This window comes from Chiloscyllium plagiosum, chromosome 30 (genome assembly GCF_004010195.1).
Source record: "Chiloscyllium plagiosum isolate BGI_BamShark_2017 chromosome 30, ASM401019v2, whole genome shotgun sequence".
NCBI lineage: Eukaryota > Metazoa > Chordata > Chondrichthyes > Orectolobiformes > Hemiscylliidae > Chiloscyllium > Chiloscyllium plagiosum.
In genome coordinates this window covers 34,942,565-34,962,493 of record NC_057739.1, presented here as the reverse complement: position 1 = coordinate 34,962,493, position 19,929 = coordinate 34,942,565, and the positions used below count along the sequence as shown (strand labels likewise).

Genomic DNA, 19,929 nt, shown 5'->3' with positions numbered 1-19,929 from the left:
ACATCCACATACTGAATCAGCAAATTTTCTTGTACACACTTAACAAATTCCTCTCCAGTTCAATCCTTAACACTATGGCAGTTCCAGTCTATGTTTGGAAAGTTAAAATTCCCTACCATAACCACCCTATTATTCTTACAGATAACTGATATCTCCTTACAAATTTGTTTCTCAATTTCTGGAATTTAAGTTTATTAAGCTGTTTTAAGCAAAAATTAAAGGTATGTGTTATTAAAAAAAGACAGACCTGGAAAAACTCACCAGGTCTGGTAGCATCCATAAAGAGAGATACAGAGTGAATTTTGGGTCCATTATTAGCCTTCTTCATAAATAGACAGAGGTGGAAAAGTCCTTTGGACACATCTTCACAAGACGTGAATTCGTGCAAAGATGGACTAAAATTAGAAAATTGTATCACCTGAAAAGGTAGGAACAGTTAGTATATACATGTTTTGAAACATCGAAAGGTGGCAACGACAGCTGGGGAATTGTATCGGAAGTCTGAATCACAACCTTTTGGGCACCAAGCCTCTATTATATGGACACCTTCTTGAGAGAGGTAGAGATGGTAGACAAGCATTGACAAGTAAGCAGCAATTGCTGAAAGCTGTAATGTCTGGTAGCTGGCTGTTTGAAAGTTATGGGCTGTTGAGATTTTCAATTTTTGTGTTGATTAAATGATAGGGACCGTGTAAATTACCAGAAAGGACACATTATAGCAGCAACTACATGAAAAAAGCTCTTCATTGTTTGTAATGTGCCTTGGAACATCATGACAGGTTCTAAATAAATGCAACTCATTTTTGAAGTTAAGTTTGAATCTTCTCTTCCCCTACTTTCCTCTTCTTCAATTGGGGCTATGCAGTGTTGGAATTTCTGAGAATCCTCTAGTACTTATTTAAGAATGAAAAACTAATCAAATAACAGTCATATAGTACAGAAGAGGCTCTTGGGCCTGTCAAGTCCATATGAACCTACCTGCACTAATCCCACTTTGTAGCATTTCGCCCATAAACCTGAATGTTATGACATCACAAGTGCTCATTCACATACTTTTTAAAGATTGAGGTTTTCCCACCTTTACAACCGCCCCTCACACCTCTACAACCGCCAAACCCCACCACCAAAACAATGCACATATGTGCTGGAGCATTGTTTCCTAAACATTTTCCCATTGCAATCACGTTTTGAGGCTTGACATTTTTTAGAACACCTCAGCGGGTGCTGTTTGTGTTGGAGGAAGGTCAAGTGGGGGGGATCTTTGGGAACCTCTTACACTGTTATTATAATTTAAGACTTGAGAGAGCGAGAATCATATAATATAATGCAGGTTGACAGGGGTATGAGAGGTATGACAATTATAAATCACACCATGCCAGCAATCCCTCTAATTTTCTTTCTAGCTGCACAGGCTGAGGTCCATGCATGGCAGTAACTTCCAGGAGTGCAAGTCAATGTTGTAGTTAGCTAGCCAATGCCAATTCGTGTGCTTGGAATCTTGGAGTGGTTGTATATAGCTTAGAATGAAACCTTGCACCTGGCCCTGTCAATATAAATGATGTATAAGAGCAATACCTGAACAAACATGGATATATTGGTCTTTCAAAAAATGCCACATACATGTAGTCAAGAATTGCCAATAAAATAAATAGTATTAATTTGGAAAAAGTTATAAAGAATGGGTCTGAATTAAAATAAGTAAATAATTTGAGAATTCAAGAGATTTTCAAAAGGTTGTGCCATAAGGTGCAGCATTTATCGACTGATAAGTGAGTAACTTAGTTTCAACATACCTTGAACAACAGTATTAATATTGGTAATATCAAATGTATTTCTTCAAATCCTGGTATTAAAAATATAACTGCTCATGCCCAGTTGTATTTAGATTACTTACAATGTGGAAACAGGCCCTTCGGCCCAACAAGTCCACACCGACCCCGCAAAGAGCAACCCACCCTGACCCATTCCCCTACATTTACCCCTTCACCTAACACTATGGGCAATTTAGCATGGCCAATTCACCTAACCTGCACATCTTTGGACTGTGGGAGGAAACCGGAGAACCCGGAGGAAACCCACGCAGACACGAGGAGAATGTGCAAACTCCACACGGACGGTTGCCCAAGGCTGGAATTGAACCCGGGTCTCTGGCGCTGGGGCAGCAATGCTAACCACTGTACCGCCGTGCCACCCACAAGTTCAAAATACATGGGGGTAGAAGGCAAGTTCACCCCTGAAATGCCCTGGATAATTCAATAATGGGGGCAACCAGAGAAGAGTAGAACTGAATTGAAGGAGCTTTTCCTCCAATCATTGCCTGTTTTTTTCTGTCTTCCAGTTGCTGCTGATAAGCCTGAAGGGCTGCAAAGGGATGAGTGAAACTGCAAAAGAGAGTTAGAAATTTTAAACCTTTCAACAAAGCAATACTCAGCCTATATAGTAGTTCAGTAATCAATCTAGTAACAACTTGCTATAAATGAATGAGGAGTCTTTAGTTTAAGGCTGCAGAACTTCAGCAGCTACTATATAGGGGGAAGTATAGTGCATGTTGTTGAAATGAACACTTAATTGGATAACTTAATAGTGACCAGTTTCACTAGTGTAACAATTGAAAATAGTGATTCCTCTAATTCTGCTTCTGTGCAAATTCAAATATCCGTCAACAAATACAGAAGGTAATATTACCTCATGCCTGCATCATCTAATAGAGCAGTGAGAGCGAATGAAAAAGAGCACCCAAAAATCAAAAATAGCCTTAAAAAAATTCAATATGATTTTTAGGCACAATTATTTAGAGGCAGAGGTATGCCTGATCACGAAGATAAAGTGGATACCAAATTTAGTCACAAGAATGTTGACTTGAGAACAGTACATTGATGCTGTTCTATTAGATCTCTCTACTCTGGCTTCTTTTGTTACTTAGCCTCAACAACTTTCAGTATGGTTTCCCTAATTTCTGGATTATAGGCAAACTATTCCCCCAAACATTTAATTTGACTTAATAGTTACAAATTCATTTATAAATGATGATAAGCATAAAGGCCAGGCTGACCCTTTATGAATTGAGGAATACAACCAAAAGCATTAAATAGATCACTATTAAGACTCTCAAACATACTTCTTACAACCACAAAATCTGCCTAACCTAGTCTCTGAAAAGGTATTCATTAACCCCTAAAGTAATGAAACTAATCTTGTGTTAAGCATGCCTCTAATTTTAACAGACTTAAATCCCAATCCAAAATATAAAGACAGCTTATAATAATGAAGAAAGACAAGTCTGTTTCATTCAAAAGAGGAATATTTGTTCATTAAGTGTGAGAAGGTAATTAATTTTAGCAGAGTTTAAAAGTGTGGTCTCACCACTAAGCAGGAGTTGTGTTTTTACTGGGTTTTAAAGTGAATCAAGTCCAGATGTTCAAATAGACGGACACTTCAGCGCAATATCGAGGAGTGCTACACTGGTAATTTGTTGGATAAGACATTCATCTGAGGTTCTTGTCTGCCTTCACAGTGGATGTAGGATTTCCCATGGCACCATTTAAAAGAAGAACAGGGGAATAATGCCTGGTGTCATGGTCATGAGGTAGTATAATTATCAATATGCATAAAACATTTCTAGAGCTTTTTAACAAATCATTTGTTAGTCACAAAGAGGAAGTTTAAAAGAATCCAACAAACTTTCTAAAAGTGCAAATGAGTATCAAATTTCACTTATTTCAGACATTAGAATTGTTGAGTGCACATTACAGAAACAAACAAATTATTCAATTATACGAATAAATTATGGATGGATCTCATTATATTTTACAATGCACAATTACTTAAAAATGAGAGAATAATTTGTTCCATTTTGAAATACATGTAAATTTTGCAAACTGATCATCAAACTACAGCCACAGCAGTTGAGGGGTCAGGGCTTTCTGCCTCTCATGTGACATCAACCCCTGTACTACCATTCTCACTGGGGAAGAAAGTACAGTTTAATCTGACTTCTTGACAAGAGTTGCCAGTTTTGACTTCAATTAATTAATAGAAGGCAAGATTCAAATGAGGTAAGTTGGGCGACATTAGATTAATCTTCTTTCCATCTTTCATCATGGTATAGATATAAATTCACAATCATGACAATGCTGTTCAAGCAATAGATTTCAAAATTAGTTGTCCCCCATGTGTTGAGTAGCTACCGAAATAAATTACTTGAGGCACTGTCTGGTATGTTGATGCTAACTTTATGTGAAATACAAAATAAGAGTCTTGCTCTAGACATTCCTCATAAGTAAGCGGATCACTGTTTTGCACAAGCCTCTAAATGGATTAATTTAAATAAAGATTTCATTGAACACCTGGCTAAAAAAGTCTAACCTGTTAAAAATGTTAAGTTCAGATTCATATTTTTATTCAGTTAGGGCGAGTGGAACTAGTAGACTAGAGCTTATGTGTTTTATGTGTCATTTGTTCAAAACGTTCAGAATCCAGTTTCCCCAAAAGGTGTCTCACACAAGCACAAGCTAATAAAGCTTTTGTAAAAAAATCAATTTTATTATGTACTAAAGAAAATAGTCAACTTATTTTACTGTTTGCATTACTCTAGTGACAGAGTAGAGTACTAAGCATTGGGTAGTGGGGGATTACAACTATCTTAACTGCAAATTCAAACACAGATCTCCTTTATACAATGTCCAAGAATTCAAATTCTGACTTGTTCATTGTCTAAAACCAGCAAGCCTGGCAACTTATAATAGTGACTCAGCAGCATGAACTTTCAGAAGGGATGCTGCAGATGACAAGCCTTTTCAGGGAGCACAGGAGACTACAGCAATATCGATACAACAAGAAATGTATACATAAGCAGCCACTGTACAGTAATTACATTTCCATAAAACCCACTGGGCAAATCCATGAGGCATTATGATTTTTTTTTAACTTTACCTACAGACACTGGCATCTTACTATTCTGCTGTAATTAAGACACCGAATTTTGTGATAATTATATACATATAATTCTAAATGAAATTACCCAGTGCTATGAACTTATGAACTAAAGATGATATTAACCAACTAACTGGTGCAAACTGTTTTTAGTTATACTATCTGGAAGACTCCCTAATATGTCCACCATCCTCATTTATGCTTATATTTTTTTCCATATGTCACTGTAAATAAAATGCAAAATGGAAAGGCAATGTCAAACAAAATTTAGTACAAGACACGCACACAATGGCCAGAAATAATTTCTGTACAGAAAATTTGTTAACGAGTCACAGCTGAATTGTTTCAAGGACTAAACTACAGTGATTGCGGCTTCTTCACAACTGTTAAAATCTATTTTTGTCAAAGTATGTATGTGAAATGGTCAAAACATAAATTCCTGTCTTACTATTCCTTTTCAAACTCCTGGTAAATGCTGTAGAATTCAGGGAAAATGTACTACTTTAGACTTTATAAAATAAAGGTGGTTGATAAACATGGTTTAGGGATTGATTTTAGACACCATGATCCATACTAAGAAGGGATGACATTTCAAACTTTTTGATTAAGTGAGATAGTGTATTTTCTACATTTGTCAAAAGTACTTAAACACTAGTGATGAATAGCACAACATGGTGATACTGTATTTCAGTGCAAGTGGTAGAAAAATTCCTAAACAGGTAGATTCTTGGCTATGTCATCCAGAGAAGGCACAAGGAAAGCAGCCAGGGAATTGCATCAAATAAATTTGTTTTTCTGTACAGGCAGCGTTTCTCACTTGCTGTTTCTTTTTGTACATATTCATGTGGCATACAGTCAAATGGAGTGGAAGCAGGTAACCTGCCTGCCCCCAAGTCAGGTAAATTGGGAAAATGGGAGAACATTTGACAATAGAAAATAAAAGTAGTGCAACTTATTTTCAATATAACAACAAAAACAAACCATTCACCAATCAAACAATAAAAGCCTACAAAACAATTTTACCATTTATATATTATCCGCTGCTTCTGTAAGTTGGAAACACTGCATCAGCTCTGTCTGACATCAAAAAATCAAACGTATTAAGAGAAAACTTCTTAACTCAATCTTTTCATTTGTATCTCTGTTTCTGTTCTCCAGGCCTATCTCCTTTTGCCTTTTCATCCTGTTGTTGCTTCCAGGAACCTGCACAATTGCTGACATTGTAGACTGTATTCTGATCATTTCTAGATCCAGAAGGAAAGGTCAAACTTCTGTTCAGAGGAGAAGGATAAGGTTTATCAACATCAATCCTGCAAAGAGAATTTCTAGGAGGCTGACTAACGTTTGAAGAATGAATAGCCCCATGCCCACCACCAGATGCAGAGGAATCTGGTGAAATTACTACACGTGACTCAGAAAAAGTACGAGTGACTTTTAATTGTGGCTGAGTTTCTTTGAGCAAAGCTCTTCGGGCCAGTCTTGGATCCCTCGGTTTATCCTGAGCAGACAGCTCTGACCTAACTGATATCTCAGGTTGTGCAGTAACAGATGATTGAGCATTATGCAAATGATGTTTTGAAACTGATTGAGAAGGAATCAGTGTTTTTGGAAATTGCCCACTGCTGACATCAGCTGCTGAATGCATACTAGTTTCATTCCATGAGCTTTTCCATGCAAGATCAGGAACTTGTTTCTGTTCACCCGTTAATGCATCTGGATCAGAAATACTTCTCTGGACAGCAGACCTGGGTTTCAATATTTTTTGGCAGTCTTTCTTATAATCACTTTCACTTGTTTTCACTATAGCTCCTCTTTTCTGTGCATCCTGAATCAAAGCTTTCCAATCTTTATTTTCCTAAATATGCAACAGAAAATGATAGATTTCAAAACCAGAAATTCCACCTTCACATGTTTTAATACAGCAGCTCATTAAAGAAAAGCACGATACTTACTTTTTAAAAAGTTCACAGATACAAAGTAAACATTGTAAAATGACTTATTCTGTGCTAATGGTTCTTACAATGAAACCATTGCAACAAAGCATTAGAGCAACTTAACGTGCAACTGAATTCCATCAAATACTACAATCTCATGAGACGGCTTCAGGATTTCACGTTCAAAAATTACACATTTTATCTTGCATGCATCATCCTTTTGTATTGCTTTGCTGTGAGCTTAAGGTTACTGCTTATCTCTCTGCGCAGTTCCAATTAATCCCTCAATTTCTCTTTCTTTTACTTTGACACACATTTGCTGAAATGCAAGACAGTCACTTCATGGTGGTGCATACATTGGATACATCACATACTTCGAGGAGAAAGTGAGGGCTGCAGATGCTGGAGATCAGAGCTGAAAATGTGTTGCTGGAAAAGCGCAGGTCGGGCAGCATCCAAGGAACAGGAGAATCGACGTTTCGGTCATAAGCCTTCCTGAAGGGCTAATGCCCGAAACGTCGATTCTCCTGTTCCTTGGATGCTGCCCGACCTCATGCGCTTTTCCAGCAACACATTTTCAGCTACATCACATACTTGCCTTTTAGTCTGGAAACAACTTAGAACTGGGGATTGGTCTGATGCGAGGTAAAGACACTGGGAAGAAAGTACCTTCTAAATGCTGGCATTACATTTGAAGGGCTCATTTAGATAGGGATCCTGTTCACAGGCAGCCTGAGTCTATGAGTGTAAGTAATTGCACTGGGAGGAAGTACCGGGTGGCACAGTGGTTAGCACTGCTGTTCTTCAGTGCCAGGGACCCAGGTTCGAGTCCAGCGTTGAATGACTGTCTGTGTACATTATCCCTGCATCTGCGTGGGTTTCCTCCAGTTTTCTCCCACAGTCCAAAGATATATAGGTTATGTAGATTGGCCATGCTAAATTGCCACACAGTGTCTGATATATAGGCGAGGTGATTAGCCCATAGTAAATGTGGGGTTATGGGGTAGAGTGGGGATGTGGGTCTTTGTGGGATTCAATGGGCCGAATGGCCTCTATCTACACTGTAGGGAATCTATGATTCTAATTTTAGATCTTGGGGTTGGTTATATGCAGAAATTCACCCAAGATCAGCACCTTCCAATCCCAGAACTATTTCCATTAGAAGGTCACTGGCACAGAAACATAAAAACATCAGCAACTGCAAGTTCCCCTCCAAGCCACTCATTGTTCTCAATTGGAAATATACTGTTGGGTCAAAATCCAGGAATTCTCTCCCTAACAGCAGTGTGGGTTTATCTACAGCATATGGACTGCAAAGTTTCAAAAAGGTAGCTAACCATCACCATCTCAAGGGCAACTAGGTACAGTCAACAAATGTTGGCCAGTTTGCGATGCTTACATTCCACAAAATAATTTTTTAAATTCTCATTAATAAATAGTGAGCTGTATTAATTTGTGTAGAGTAGCATCGTAAGACAGCTAAAATTAATTCCAGAGCAGTTCAGAGAAAAAATATTCCAACTATTGGTATTGCTCTACGAACTCAACTGATCAGCATTTTGCCTACAAAAACATATGATCAACATTTTAATACAAACCAGGAGTGTTTTCAGATTTCCCAGAATGAAGAGACTCAGACGAGCTCGAGTAATTGTAACATTCAGTCTCTGCCGGTCTGCTAAGAATCTGAAAAAGAATCAAACAGAATGTTGAAAATAAAATCAATAACATTACTTCTTTTGACTCAATACGTACCACACAGCTAATTAGTAGTGCAATCTAGTGGGTCAATAAAATCTTCAGATTTCTGCATTTGTTAATTTAACACGTCAAATGCCAATAAAACATTTGCTGTATTAACAGATTTCCTTTGAAATAATGTAAATTTTCCAAAGACAGAGGAGGCCACTTCAGAGGCCGCACAGCACTAGGGACCCGGGTTCGATTCCAGCCTTGGGCAACTGTCTGTGTAGAGTTTGCACATTCTCCCCATGTCTGTGCGTGTTTCCTCTGGGTGCTCCAGTTTCCTCCCACAATCCAAAGATATGCAGGTTTGGTGAATTGGCTGTGTGGAATTGCCCACAGTGTTCAGAGTGTATGGTTTAGGTGCATTAGTCAGGCATAAATGCTGAGTAATAGGGTAGGGTAATGGGTCTGGGTGGGTTACTTTTTGGAGAGGTGTAGACTTGTTAGGCCTAATGGCCTGTATCCACACTGTTAGGATACTATCAACTTGGGTCTCCATTCGGAAGAATGCTGGTGGTTAGTACGTGTTCCTGAGAAGAAAGTGATTGTTGATATCTAAGTGGAGCTGTCACATTTGCAACAGACCTTAAACAAAGGGTGAAAACTATGGCACCAATTTAAAAGTGAAGCAATGTCACTTAGCTTTTCTTATCATCATCCCTACGAGTGGGAACAAAATTAGATTCTTTGAATAAACTTGAATTTACTTTCTCATGTCTGGGAGATGCACATGCATTTCCATATTATGAAAGCACCATGCATCATTCCATTCCCCACTGATATCCAGCCCTTAAATTTGCAAAGTAGAAGAATGAAACAACTCCTAAAGCTAAAGACGTTAACAAGATTGAATCTGGGAATTGTTAAATAACACTCCCGGTTCAAATTCATTTAGTACGCCCCCCACTATCAACTGTCTGGGTTGACAGTGTGTTGCTGGAAAAGCACAACAGGTCAGGCAGCATCCAAGGAGTAGGAAAATCAACACTTTGGGCAGGAACCCTTCATCAGGAATGAGGCTGGGAGCCTCGGGGTTGGAAAGATAAAGGGGGGTGGGTGGATGGAGGCAGGAGTAAAAGTGATCAGTCAGAAAGGAGGGTGGAGCAGATAGGTGGGAAGGAAGATTGACAGGTGGGACAGGTCATGAGAACAATGCTGAGCTGCAGGGTTGGAACTGGGATAAGGTGGGGGGGGGGGGGGGGATGAGGAAACTGGTGAAGTCCACATTGATGCTGTGTGGTTGGAGGGTCCCAAGGTGGAAGATGAGGCATTCTTCCTCCAGACATCAGGTGGTGAGGGAGTGTGTATGGAGGAGACCCAGGACCTGCAAGTCCTTGGCAGAGTGGGAGGGGGGAGTCGAAATGTTCAGCCCACCGGGCGGTGGGATTGGTTGGTGCGGGTGTCCCAGAGTTGTTGTCTAAAGCGCTCTGTGAGAAGGCATCCAATCTCCAAAATGTAGAGGAGACCACATCGGGAGCAACGGATATTACAAAAGACATGTAGATTAGATTAGATTACTTTACAGTGTGGAAACAGGCCCTTCGGCCCAACAAGTCCACACCGACCCGCCGAAGCGCAAACCACCCATACCCCTACATTTACCCCTTACCTAACACTACGGACAATTTAACATGGCCAATTCACCTGACCTGCACATCTTTGGACTGTGGGAGGAAACCGGAGCACCCGGAGGAAACCCACGCAGACACGGGGAGAATGTGCAAACTCCACACAGTCAGTCGCCTGAGGCGGGAATTGAACCCGGGTCTCTGGCGCTGCGAGGCAGCAGTGCTAACCACTGTGCCACCGTGCCGCCCACATGTGTGGAAGTGCAGGTGAAACTTTGATGGGATATGGAAGGAGCCAGCCCAGGACCTGGATATGCAGGTTCTGGGCATCCTCCATCGCCACTCCTTCACCACCCAACACCTGGAGGAAGAACACCTTATCTTCCGCCTCAGAACCCTTCAACCCCAGGGCATCAATGCAGACTTCACCAGTTTCCTCATTTTCCCGCCCCCAACTTTTCCCCAGTTCTAACCTTGCAGCTCAGCACCGCCCTCATGACCTGTTCCACCTGTCAATCTTCCTTCCCACCTATCCGCTCAGCCCTCCTCTCCAATCTTTCTCTCACCTCCATCTACCTATTGCACTCTCAGCTACCTTCTTCCCAGGCCCACCTCCTCCCTTTTATCTCTCCACTCCAGAGGCTCCCAGCCTCATTCCTGATGAAGGGCTCCCGCCCAAAACATTGATTTTCCTGCCCTCTGAAGCTGCCTGACCTGTGCTTTTCCAGCAACACACTCTTAACTCTGACCTTCAGCATCTGCAGACTCACTGTAGAAGGGCTAATGCCCGAAACGTCGATTCTCCTGTTCCCTAGATGCTGCCTGACCTGCTGCGCTTTTCCAGCAACACATTTCCATCACGGTCTCCTATCAACTGCCTAGTGCAAGCTCTTATTCTACCTTACTTCTGGATATCACATGTGAGTGTGTTATGCTGGAAATCAAACCCAATGTCCCTGGAGGCATCACAAAAGTTAGTTTTAAAAGTATGAGAGGTTTTCCCAATCCCGTGTTAGACCCAGTTTGATTGAAAGGACAGAGCAGGTTCCTGCACTTAATATGAATCACTACATATAATAAATAAATACTTCAACTACAGGCAAATAATGAGATGCTTGCATTTAACTCTACTGGTTAAAACCCAAACCCTCTTACAACCCCAGCCATCACCCCACACCAAAAAAAACCACACAAACAGCCAAAAATAGACAAAGGGTAAAGGATGGTTGATATGGCTGGAGGAGAAGGTTGGGAAGGGATTTCAGTGCTTCCTGTTCACATGGCTTGCTGATCTTGTGCTGATCAGGACACTGCTTCTTAATCTTTATTCCCTGGATGCTTTTACTTGCTTGCAGGAGGCACAGGGTGACTGGCTCACACTTCGAAAAAGATCTCTGACATATTAATTAAGTCACACCTTAAAGCAACTGAAGGAAAATAAACTGGCTTTCTTCAAACTTAATTTTGTTTTACTGCAAAGAACAGGGAAAGCTCCTGAGCTGGCAATTATCTGATTGCTCCTGTTCAGTTACCTGGGAGCCAATTACAAAGTTGTTGACATGCAGAGGGAGTTTATCAATAATTGGTCACTAGTCCACTAATCAATCAGCTACTTGCGACGGCTTAAAGTGTCATATGTACACAGCCCTTGGTTCCAGATTGTCTGCAAATCACTTATTACTGTATGAACCAGCAGCAAATAAACAGCACCCACAATGAGCGTCAAGTCACTTGTTTTCAAAAAATGCACTAATCCTCAAGTAATACTTGGTTTTAAAATAGTTTTTTTCCCATTTCAGTTTACAATCAAAAATATTGATAAATAAAAAAAGACAGTCGATTGCAGCCTTGGGTGACTGTAGAGTTTGCACGTTCTCCCTGTGTCTTCGTGGTTTCCTTTGTGTTCCAGTTTCCTCCCAAAGACCAAAGATGTGCAGGTTAGATGGACTGACCATGGGAAAAATAGGGTTACAGGGCTAGGGTAGAGGATATGGATCTGGGTAGGATGCTTTTCAGAGGGTCAGTGTGGACTTGATGGGGCAAATGGCTTGCTTTCACACAGTAGGGATTCTACGATTCTACCAAAAAGAGTACCAGAGGTCTGCAGCATAGAGAAAATTGGGTCAGCCAATCGGGTCAGCATCAGTTAAAGTAACCATCTAGAGGGTTAGGTTATGAAAGTGAGATGCAAACTTCAGATGATTTCAAAGACCTGTTTCTCTTTGACTCGTCAAAATATCCTACCATCCTCAAATAAAGGAGAATCCATAAAAGAGGAACGACAAAACCAAAATAAAAACAACAGTAAAGCAACAGAGGGCCAAGTGGGGCCAAGTGGTAACAAGCCAGTGTAAAATCAATTCACCCAATAGATCCTTGAAAATTGCTTGCTCTGACACAGGTAACAATGATGCAGTCCTTCTCGCAGCCTTGAAATCCATCCACTGTGCCCACCTGCACTGTCCTGAAAGAGGCAAACCAGCGCATTAAATATAATAACATGTATTTATCCCACTTCCATGCTGAAATGTTGATCACAGATACCCATAAAAATGAAGAAATGTGCATTCTGAAGGTGGGAACATTATAAACGGATTCATATTTCAGTTTAAAAAAGCAGATCCGTGGAAAATAAACTCTGCTCCTCTCTGACTTTATGTTATACTCATTCCCCTCACTTATGATAGTACTGACCCTTTGCTAGTATAAGGTTGGACAGATAGCAGGTACTCTCCAGTACTTTACTGTACTTAAGCACCAACTATTAACATTGAAAAACTATTTTGAAGGTGAGAGGGAATACATGGCTGATTATGGCCTCATTCAACACTAAATAACCTCCAGACGGAGCCACAGGAAAGGGGCCAGAAGCAGAAATCCTCATCTGTTTCGACTTAACAAGAGATGCTGTGATCAATTATAACATCACAATAATTACCCACAACCTGTATTCTATTTCTCAGCTTTCAAAGGATAAAGGGTCGAGAACCGAGAGACACTGATGCAAGAGTCGAAAATGTGGCATTGACATTACAATCAGAGCAGCCACAATCTCAGTGAATGGTAGGGCAAGCAGGTAGGCTCAATAAGGGGCCATGTGAGCTATTCCTAATCTTAACTTGCATGTTTGATCAACTGAATGGGGATTCATGAAAATTGTTTCTGAGCCACGTTCAATCATTTCATGCTTCATTTGGACTTGCATTTGAAGTGAGCTTTTAACATTGAGGAAAGTTCAATCTAATGTCAGCATGTGCACAGGCAAGCATCTGACAGTCATCACAGGGTAAACCGGCAAAACAGAATCTATCATGCAAGTGCACCACCTACTGGCAAAAATGAGCTACAACTTGCTTTCTCATCATTTATGAGAAACGTTACACAGCACTTTAAATGCCAGATTGATTAAGTTACAGCAACCTTCTATAACACATTTTCTGAATCGTTCCTCCAGAAAACTGGTTTCCAGTTGCATTGTAGCTGATCTCATGATTTTCACAAATGCTAATGGCCAGGACAAAGCAAACACTGCAAAAACAAAAGGAGGTAACTATGCAAATACCAGAAAACTGACTGGGAAAATGGGGACATATACAGAATTATTAAATATTAGTGTACATAGTCTTACTATTTTATTACACACTTAAAAGCCTAAAATGTCAGCCAAGACATCAAGACAATCCAAGAGCAACATATTTGTAAACATTACTTTCTGTAACATTATGAATGAGACTCCCATCCATAAACCAGAACATTACACGATGTCTGCCTTAAAACGTCAGCAACCATGTCAGTAGTACAGAGACTCAGTGATTAGCACTGCTGTCGCTCAATGCTAGGGACTGGGATTGATCAGTTTTGGGTCACTGTCTGTTGAATTTGGACTTTCTGTCAGGTGCACTGGTTTCCTCCCAAAGTCCAACGATGTTTAGGTTAAGTGGATTGACCGTGCTAAATTGCCTTGTAGTGTCAGGGATATGCAGGTTATGTGTATTAGCCAGGGTAAGTGCTGGGTTACAGGATAGGGTGGGGAGTAGGTCTGGGTGGGATGCTCTTCGGAGAGTCAGCGCAGACTTGATGGGCCAAATGACCTCTTCTGTAGGGATTCAATGATCCACATGTAACGTCCAAAACTATACTCCATTAATTTATGTTTATCTCAAGTTACTGATACCAAAAGTGAAATCATTAGTCACAAAATAAGTAATCAAATGTATTTTTTTCCCCCCAGAAAACATAAATGACATGAATATGTAATTAAAGGTCAGTACTCAAGTTTCAGATATCTTCCCTTCACATACCTGCCTTGTTCAAGGCCAGCAGTTCTCAACTCTTGATCAATCTGATTCAGGATTTTCTGTTTCTGTGCATTATAGGGGGTAATTACTCCAATATTACGACAAACGCCTTTTTGTTTCTCTGCAATCATACTGATCAAAGCTATTACCAGTTTCACTTCCTGTGCGTTGGTGTAAGAACTGTAAAGAAAAGGTGCAATGGAGGTGAGATGCAAAGTCTAGGGTCAAGGATTTTGTGCCTTGTCTGACAATGCAGTTTCTAATAATACCAGAATGCTTCAGCTTAAATGATAAGCAGTAGAGTCATGACCAAATAATTGATTCTACTTTCTGCAGTTTGAAATGTCCAGAGATGACTTTTAAAATTAGAACTAGTTAGTGGTAACTAACACATTGTGTACAATCGATCCATCCTCAGTTCAACAGCTAGCACCATATTTAAAATGTAAAATGCCATCTGATTTCATCTGGATTAACAAAGATTACACAACTCTCATGTTTTGTCCCAAGTATATGCTGAATTAGTAGAGATGGCACAAAGTCTGCTAACTTGGTCTCAGTTTGTCTGGGCTGGGATGGAGCAGGAGGGGCAGCTGAGAAGTCTTCTCTACGCTTGCCAAAAATTTTGTTTTAGGACTGAATAGTAGAAAGCATCACTGTTGGCTTCTGCAACTCACATTAATCCCACAGCACGGATATCTTGGATCTATTTGGCACTTTGGTACAATCTTCACACAAGGGAGTATTATTGAAAACCAAGAAATGTAAATGATAAACAGTCCTGAAAATGAAGCCAAAAGAGAAAATGTTGGAAAATCTCAGCAGGTCTGGCAGAATCTGTAAGGAGAGAAAAGGACTGACGTTTCAAGTCTAACTGACCCTTTGTCAAAGCTTTGACAAAGGGTCAGTTAGACTCGAAACGTCAGCTCTTTTCTCTCCTTACAGATGCTGCCAGACCTACTGAGATTTTCCAGCATTTTCTCTTTTGGTTTCAGATTCCACCATCCGCAGTAATTTGCTTTTATCCTGAAAACGAAGACTGCTCTGGTGAGAACTGTGCTGGTCCACATCTGCTTCACACAAGCATCAAATCTCCTGTCTTGTGTATAACAAATACAAGATAGAAATTACTTTGAAAAGAGATGATCAGGTTTAAAACATACTCATTCTCCCGGCATTCATATCCATCCGTCACATCAAACAACATGTATGACTGGAAAGGCCAGGTCAGAGAACAACGTTGCATCTCTGTCTTCCTGGAAAAACACAAGGGATTGGTGGGAGTAGAGGAGGAAAGAAATCAGAAATGATATCATGTTGACTAAAGCCATTAGATGAAATTTGATATTATTTGAAAAATGCTAAATAAAAACAGGATAGATTTTGATGATTATATTTTAAAATAATATAGCATTGCAAAGTCACAAAAATATTTTATTGGATATCTACTATATCTCAACAGATTAATAGTCTAAATCAATTTGAATCGGAGGCCAAAGGTTACTCCCATAATGTAAGACTATAATTTGGTCACTTAAAGGAAAGTGAATAGCCCACAAGAGTTTTATATATAGAAATAGCAAAATATAGAAGTAATCTTACCACATGATATCTCATTCAAGTTATTTCCTATATGTTGTTTATGTAAAGTTATGCAATTTTAAAAGTGAAATAAGATATGTTTTAAATGGAGGGGTGTATATAATAGTTGACAACCTTCCAGTAACATCAGCGAAATAGTAATAAAAGGTTAAAATGAGAAACAACCTACTAAACTAAACATGCCATATCTATATGGGACACTGGTGTAACAACACTGCATACCCATTAACAAGAGCAACAGGGAATAAAAAAATGAAAGTGCGAGAGAAACCCAGCAGGTCTGGCAGCATGTGTGGAGAAAGAGTTAATTTGTCAGTTGCAATATGACTCTTATTGGACTTGAGACATTAACTCTGTTTCTACACATGCTGCTAGATCTATGGAGTTTCTCCAGTGTTTTCAGTGTATTTCATGCCTCCAGCACCTGCAGATTTTTCTTATTTATTTTAGCAACAGGGAATCATTGTTTCACAATTGAACAAATAATTGTCAAATTTATCAAATGTGGACCAGGCTGTATACGCAAGTAAATTGATTGGGAATGTAGGGTGGAAGAGGATCACTAGAGATGGATAGAAGTTAATTCTTGTGAAAGTAGCAATGCGCAAGTTTAATAATCTTTGTCTTCTTACTCATCGGTCTTCAACAAACTTCTATAGATGTACTTGGAGGGAAAATGGCAGATGTCAGGATGCATCCTGTACTGAGTTAATAGCATGATTACTGGGCTCCATCCAGAATTAATCTGCTTCACTTCATTCTGCAGGGACTTTTGCAACCGACACATCATTGATCGGCCATAGCGCAACTCCTTTGCTTTCTATAAGATGGGAAATGTGTTAATCGTTTTCCAATTACATTCAGTTTGAGAGAGATACATTTTAGCATGTTAATAACATAAGTTATACATTTTAATATTATTTTATACAGGATAAAACATTTAACAATGGTTTTATTTCAGCAGAACAATCTTGTTGCAATGACATTATACGGTTGGGATTTAAATGAACACAATGCAAAGCAGGTAGGACAAACACCTCATGAATGTGATCCTGACATTTATTAGGAGAACAGAAGACCAGGGCAAATAGGACCAGCTGTAAGTCATCCAGTCCCTCAAGCCTATCTGCAAATTAGTAAGTCCATGGATAACCCTCAATCTTGATAAATTACTGCCTCTCTCTTGTTCCAAGAGTCAAAACAAAATCTTTGATTTCAGCTCAAGCAAAAGATGGACCAGAACAGACTGAGAGGCACAGGGAACAGTTCCCTAACACTGATTAGAAAGCAGGATGCTGCCTTCACAACTATGAGATTGTGATTAGGTGCCAATAGCCTGTTGGTCCTCTGGTCTCAGTGAACAAGCCTCAATTATTGCAGGCTGTATACTCTTGTTTAATTTACTAACGCATCATATGTAAACTACTGCTTCTGAAACTTATTAAAAGTACCTAAAAATTCCTTATGAATGGCTGACTGGCCTAACTAGGTAACTGGGATCACAAACACCCAAAATCTATCATTGTTGCACTTTCTAATAATGATGGTTTAGGGTTTTGTGGTTACTCTTCCAATCAAGCTCAGAGTAGCAATATTGGTTGTGTGTCAAACAGGAACCATGTATCTAGTTTCATTTGTTCTGCAGGCATAGGAATGCTCCCACCATTGGTGGACATCAAAGAGGAAAATGACTTTGACCATTTGCACCAGGTTAGAGAAGGTCAACTGACTTAACTAGCAAGTTGCCTGCAGGGGTGAAAATAGATATAAAAGTCTTACAGGAAAGGGAGCAACAGTAACCTGGTGTGTATGATGGTGGGAGGAAGAGTAAGGGATAGGTGGATACGGAGCAAAAATTGGAATTTAATATTTTTAAATCCAGTTACTGGAGTGCAGCAAACCATAGCAAAAAGCTGGTTAAAATCTCTTACATACAGGAGGAACATAATATTTCTAAAGGCATTCTTACCATGGAGATTATGGTTGGTGGCAATTGTTCATGGTCTCCAACAAGAACAAGTTTAGGACAGCGATATATCAAAGGAATCAGTATTTCTGTTTCGCATGCCTGCCCAGCCTGAAAAGAACAGGTGAAATAATTCAGGCCCCCAACTGTGCAGTGATAGCTAAGTATATGATTACCTCCCTGCTCAATCTCTTGAGAACAATCAACAAACAGGAACATTATGTGCTGTTTTTTCTGTTCTGAAACAACAGTTGCCACAGTGGGAATGTTGTCACAGTGGGAGGTTATCTTCTATTAACACCTTCATTATCCGGTCGCTACCAAACCAAATTATCAGAGGAATAGCTCATTAATTGGTGGTTGCTAAGACCAAAACCAAAAGCAATAATGTGCTTGAGGGTCATTTGCTGATCTTAATAGAAGCACAAATATGGACGTTGCACTTCACTGCTTAATAGTTGTTTTCAAAAAAGCCGACACAATTAAGCATTTTGCAGTTCTTTTGTAAAACAATCGGAGTCACCTTTGATAACTAAAAGCAGCAACGCCTTAAGCCAATTGCTTTTCGGAAATCACCTGGAAGATTAGGTCTTACAGCAGGAAGCCTAGGTACTGACTGTTTAAAGGAGTTCCTTACACTGAATATTCAATTTCTATTACTTCCCCTCAAAATATCTCCACACTATTCAATTGCAAAGTCATTAGATCTGATGTGAACTTTGACGAAGATTCAATGAGACTGGAAATGTTAGCTTGCTCTCTCTCCGTGGATGCTGTCTGACCCACTGTGATCTGCAGCATTTGTTGTTTTCAGATCTGATGTGAGAATCACTTCCAAAATACTAACCTTTCTTGCCCTTTCAAATGTTGAATTACATACTCCATCCAATTTTATTGCAGACTGCTAACCTTTCTCTTTATCTTTGGTGCTTAACTCATTGGCTATCACTGTGAAATTTGTTTCCACTCACCTCATCCACAACAATACAACTAAATGGTTCATGTCCCAGTTTTCGGAATGACATCTCCAAAAGCATAATCCCACAGGTACTCAAAGTGCAGCAGATGATGTGTGCTTCCAGAATAATGTTTAGTTGCATGTCCTGGGTTTGTCCTCGAAGCTAGAAAAAAGTGAGGAATTCATTCCAAAATTGCCTGGGTAAAATGAAAGTCCACTTCCCTGCCCACCCACAGCATGGCCACAAAGAGCAGAAGGAACCATGTCTGCCTAAACCACAACAGAAACTACCCAGAGTGCCTCCGTCTTGACCAAACAGGCTAAGTAAGACACAAGGCAGCAAACAGGAGATGACTCGAGCCACTTCCAAACTAGGGAATACACTTCCCAAGACAGCCTGACAATAGACTTCTTAGCCCTCAGTAAGCACAACTGTTCCCGAAGCCCTGAGGACAGCCTTGCTGCTCACACATGCTGGAACTCCACAAAGGATGCTCAGACTGAAAGACACCAAGGTACCTCACTTGTGGACTAACCACAATGGAAACCCATTGATGCCAGGGTGAGAAACATTAGCATCTACCTCTCACAGAAGATTGGAATCTCCTGACTCAATCACAGACTGAATGCTATTACCGGATGGCTGATTGTGTTTTACTCTTGATTGTACTGTAATTCACACCACATTGCTGTCCCCCGATAAAACTGCCTGTGCCCACTGCTCTGGGAGAGAACCATTGAACTACCTGTCGGTTTTGTGTCAGCCTAAGCAATTTCTCTCCTAGCCATATCGCTTGTAATGAACAGTTTGTCAATTTCACTATGATCCTCATTTGTGGTCTCTGATCAATTGGGAGAAAGTGAGGACTGCAGATACAGGAGATCAGAGCTGAAAAATGTGTTGCTGGAAAAGCGCAGCAGGTCA

The 19,929-nt window shown here is 40.0% G+C and overlaps 1 protein-coding gene across 4 annotated transcripts in view; it reads right to left on the bottom strand.

Moving 5' to 3' along the window:
- Positions 1-4,521: 4,521 nt before the first annotated feature.
- Positions 4,522-19,929, bottom strand: part of setx (senataxin) — a 101,807-nt gene continuing 86,399 nt past the window's right edge. For 3 of the 4 annotated variants that reach the window (XM_043720337.1, XM_043720338.1, XM_043720340.1), the window contains 8 exons: positions 19,018-19,167; positions 18,050-18,157; positions 16,713-16,900; positions 15,642-15,734; positions 14,482-14,658; positions 12,546-12,644; positions 8,465-8,552; positions 4,522-6,787 (listed from right to left, as the gene is read on the bottom strand). In XM_043720337.1, coding sequence (XP_043576272.1) covers positions 6,062-6,787; positions 8,465-8,552; positions 12,546-12,644; positions 14,482-14,658; positions 15,642-15,734; positions 16,713-16,900; positions 18,050-18,157; positions 19,018-19,167 — 1,629 coding nt within the window. In that variant the 3' untranslated portion in view covers positions 4,522-6,061. The remainder of the gene's footprint in view (positions 6,788-8,464; positions 8,553-12,545; positions 12,645-14,481; positions 14,659-15,641; positions 15,735-16,712; positions 16,901-18,049; positions 18,158-19,017; positions 19,168-19,929) is intronic. The other variant, XM_043720339.1, reaches the window with a different exon arrangement.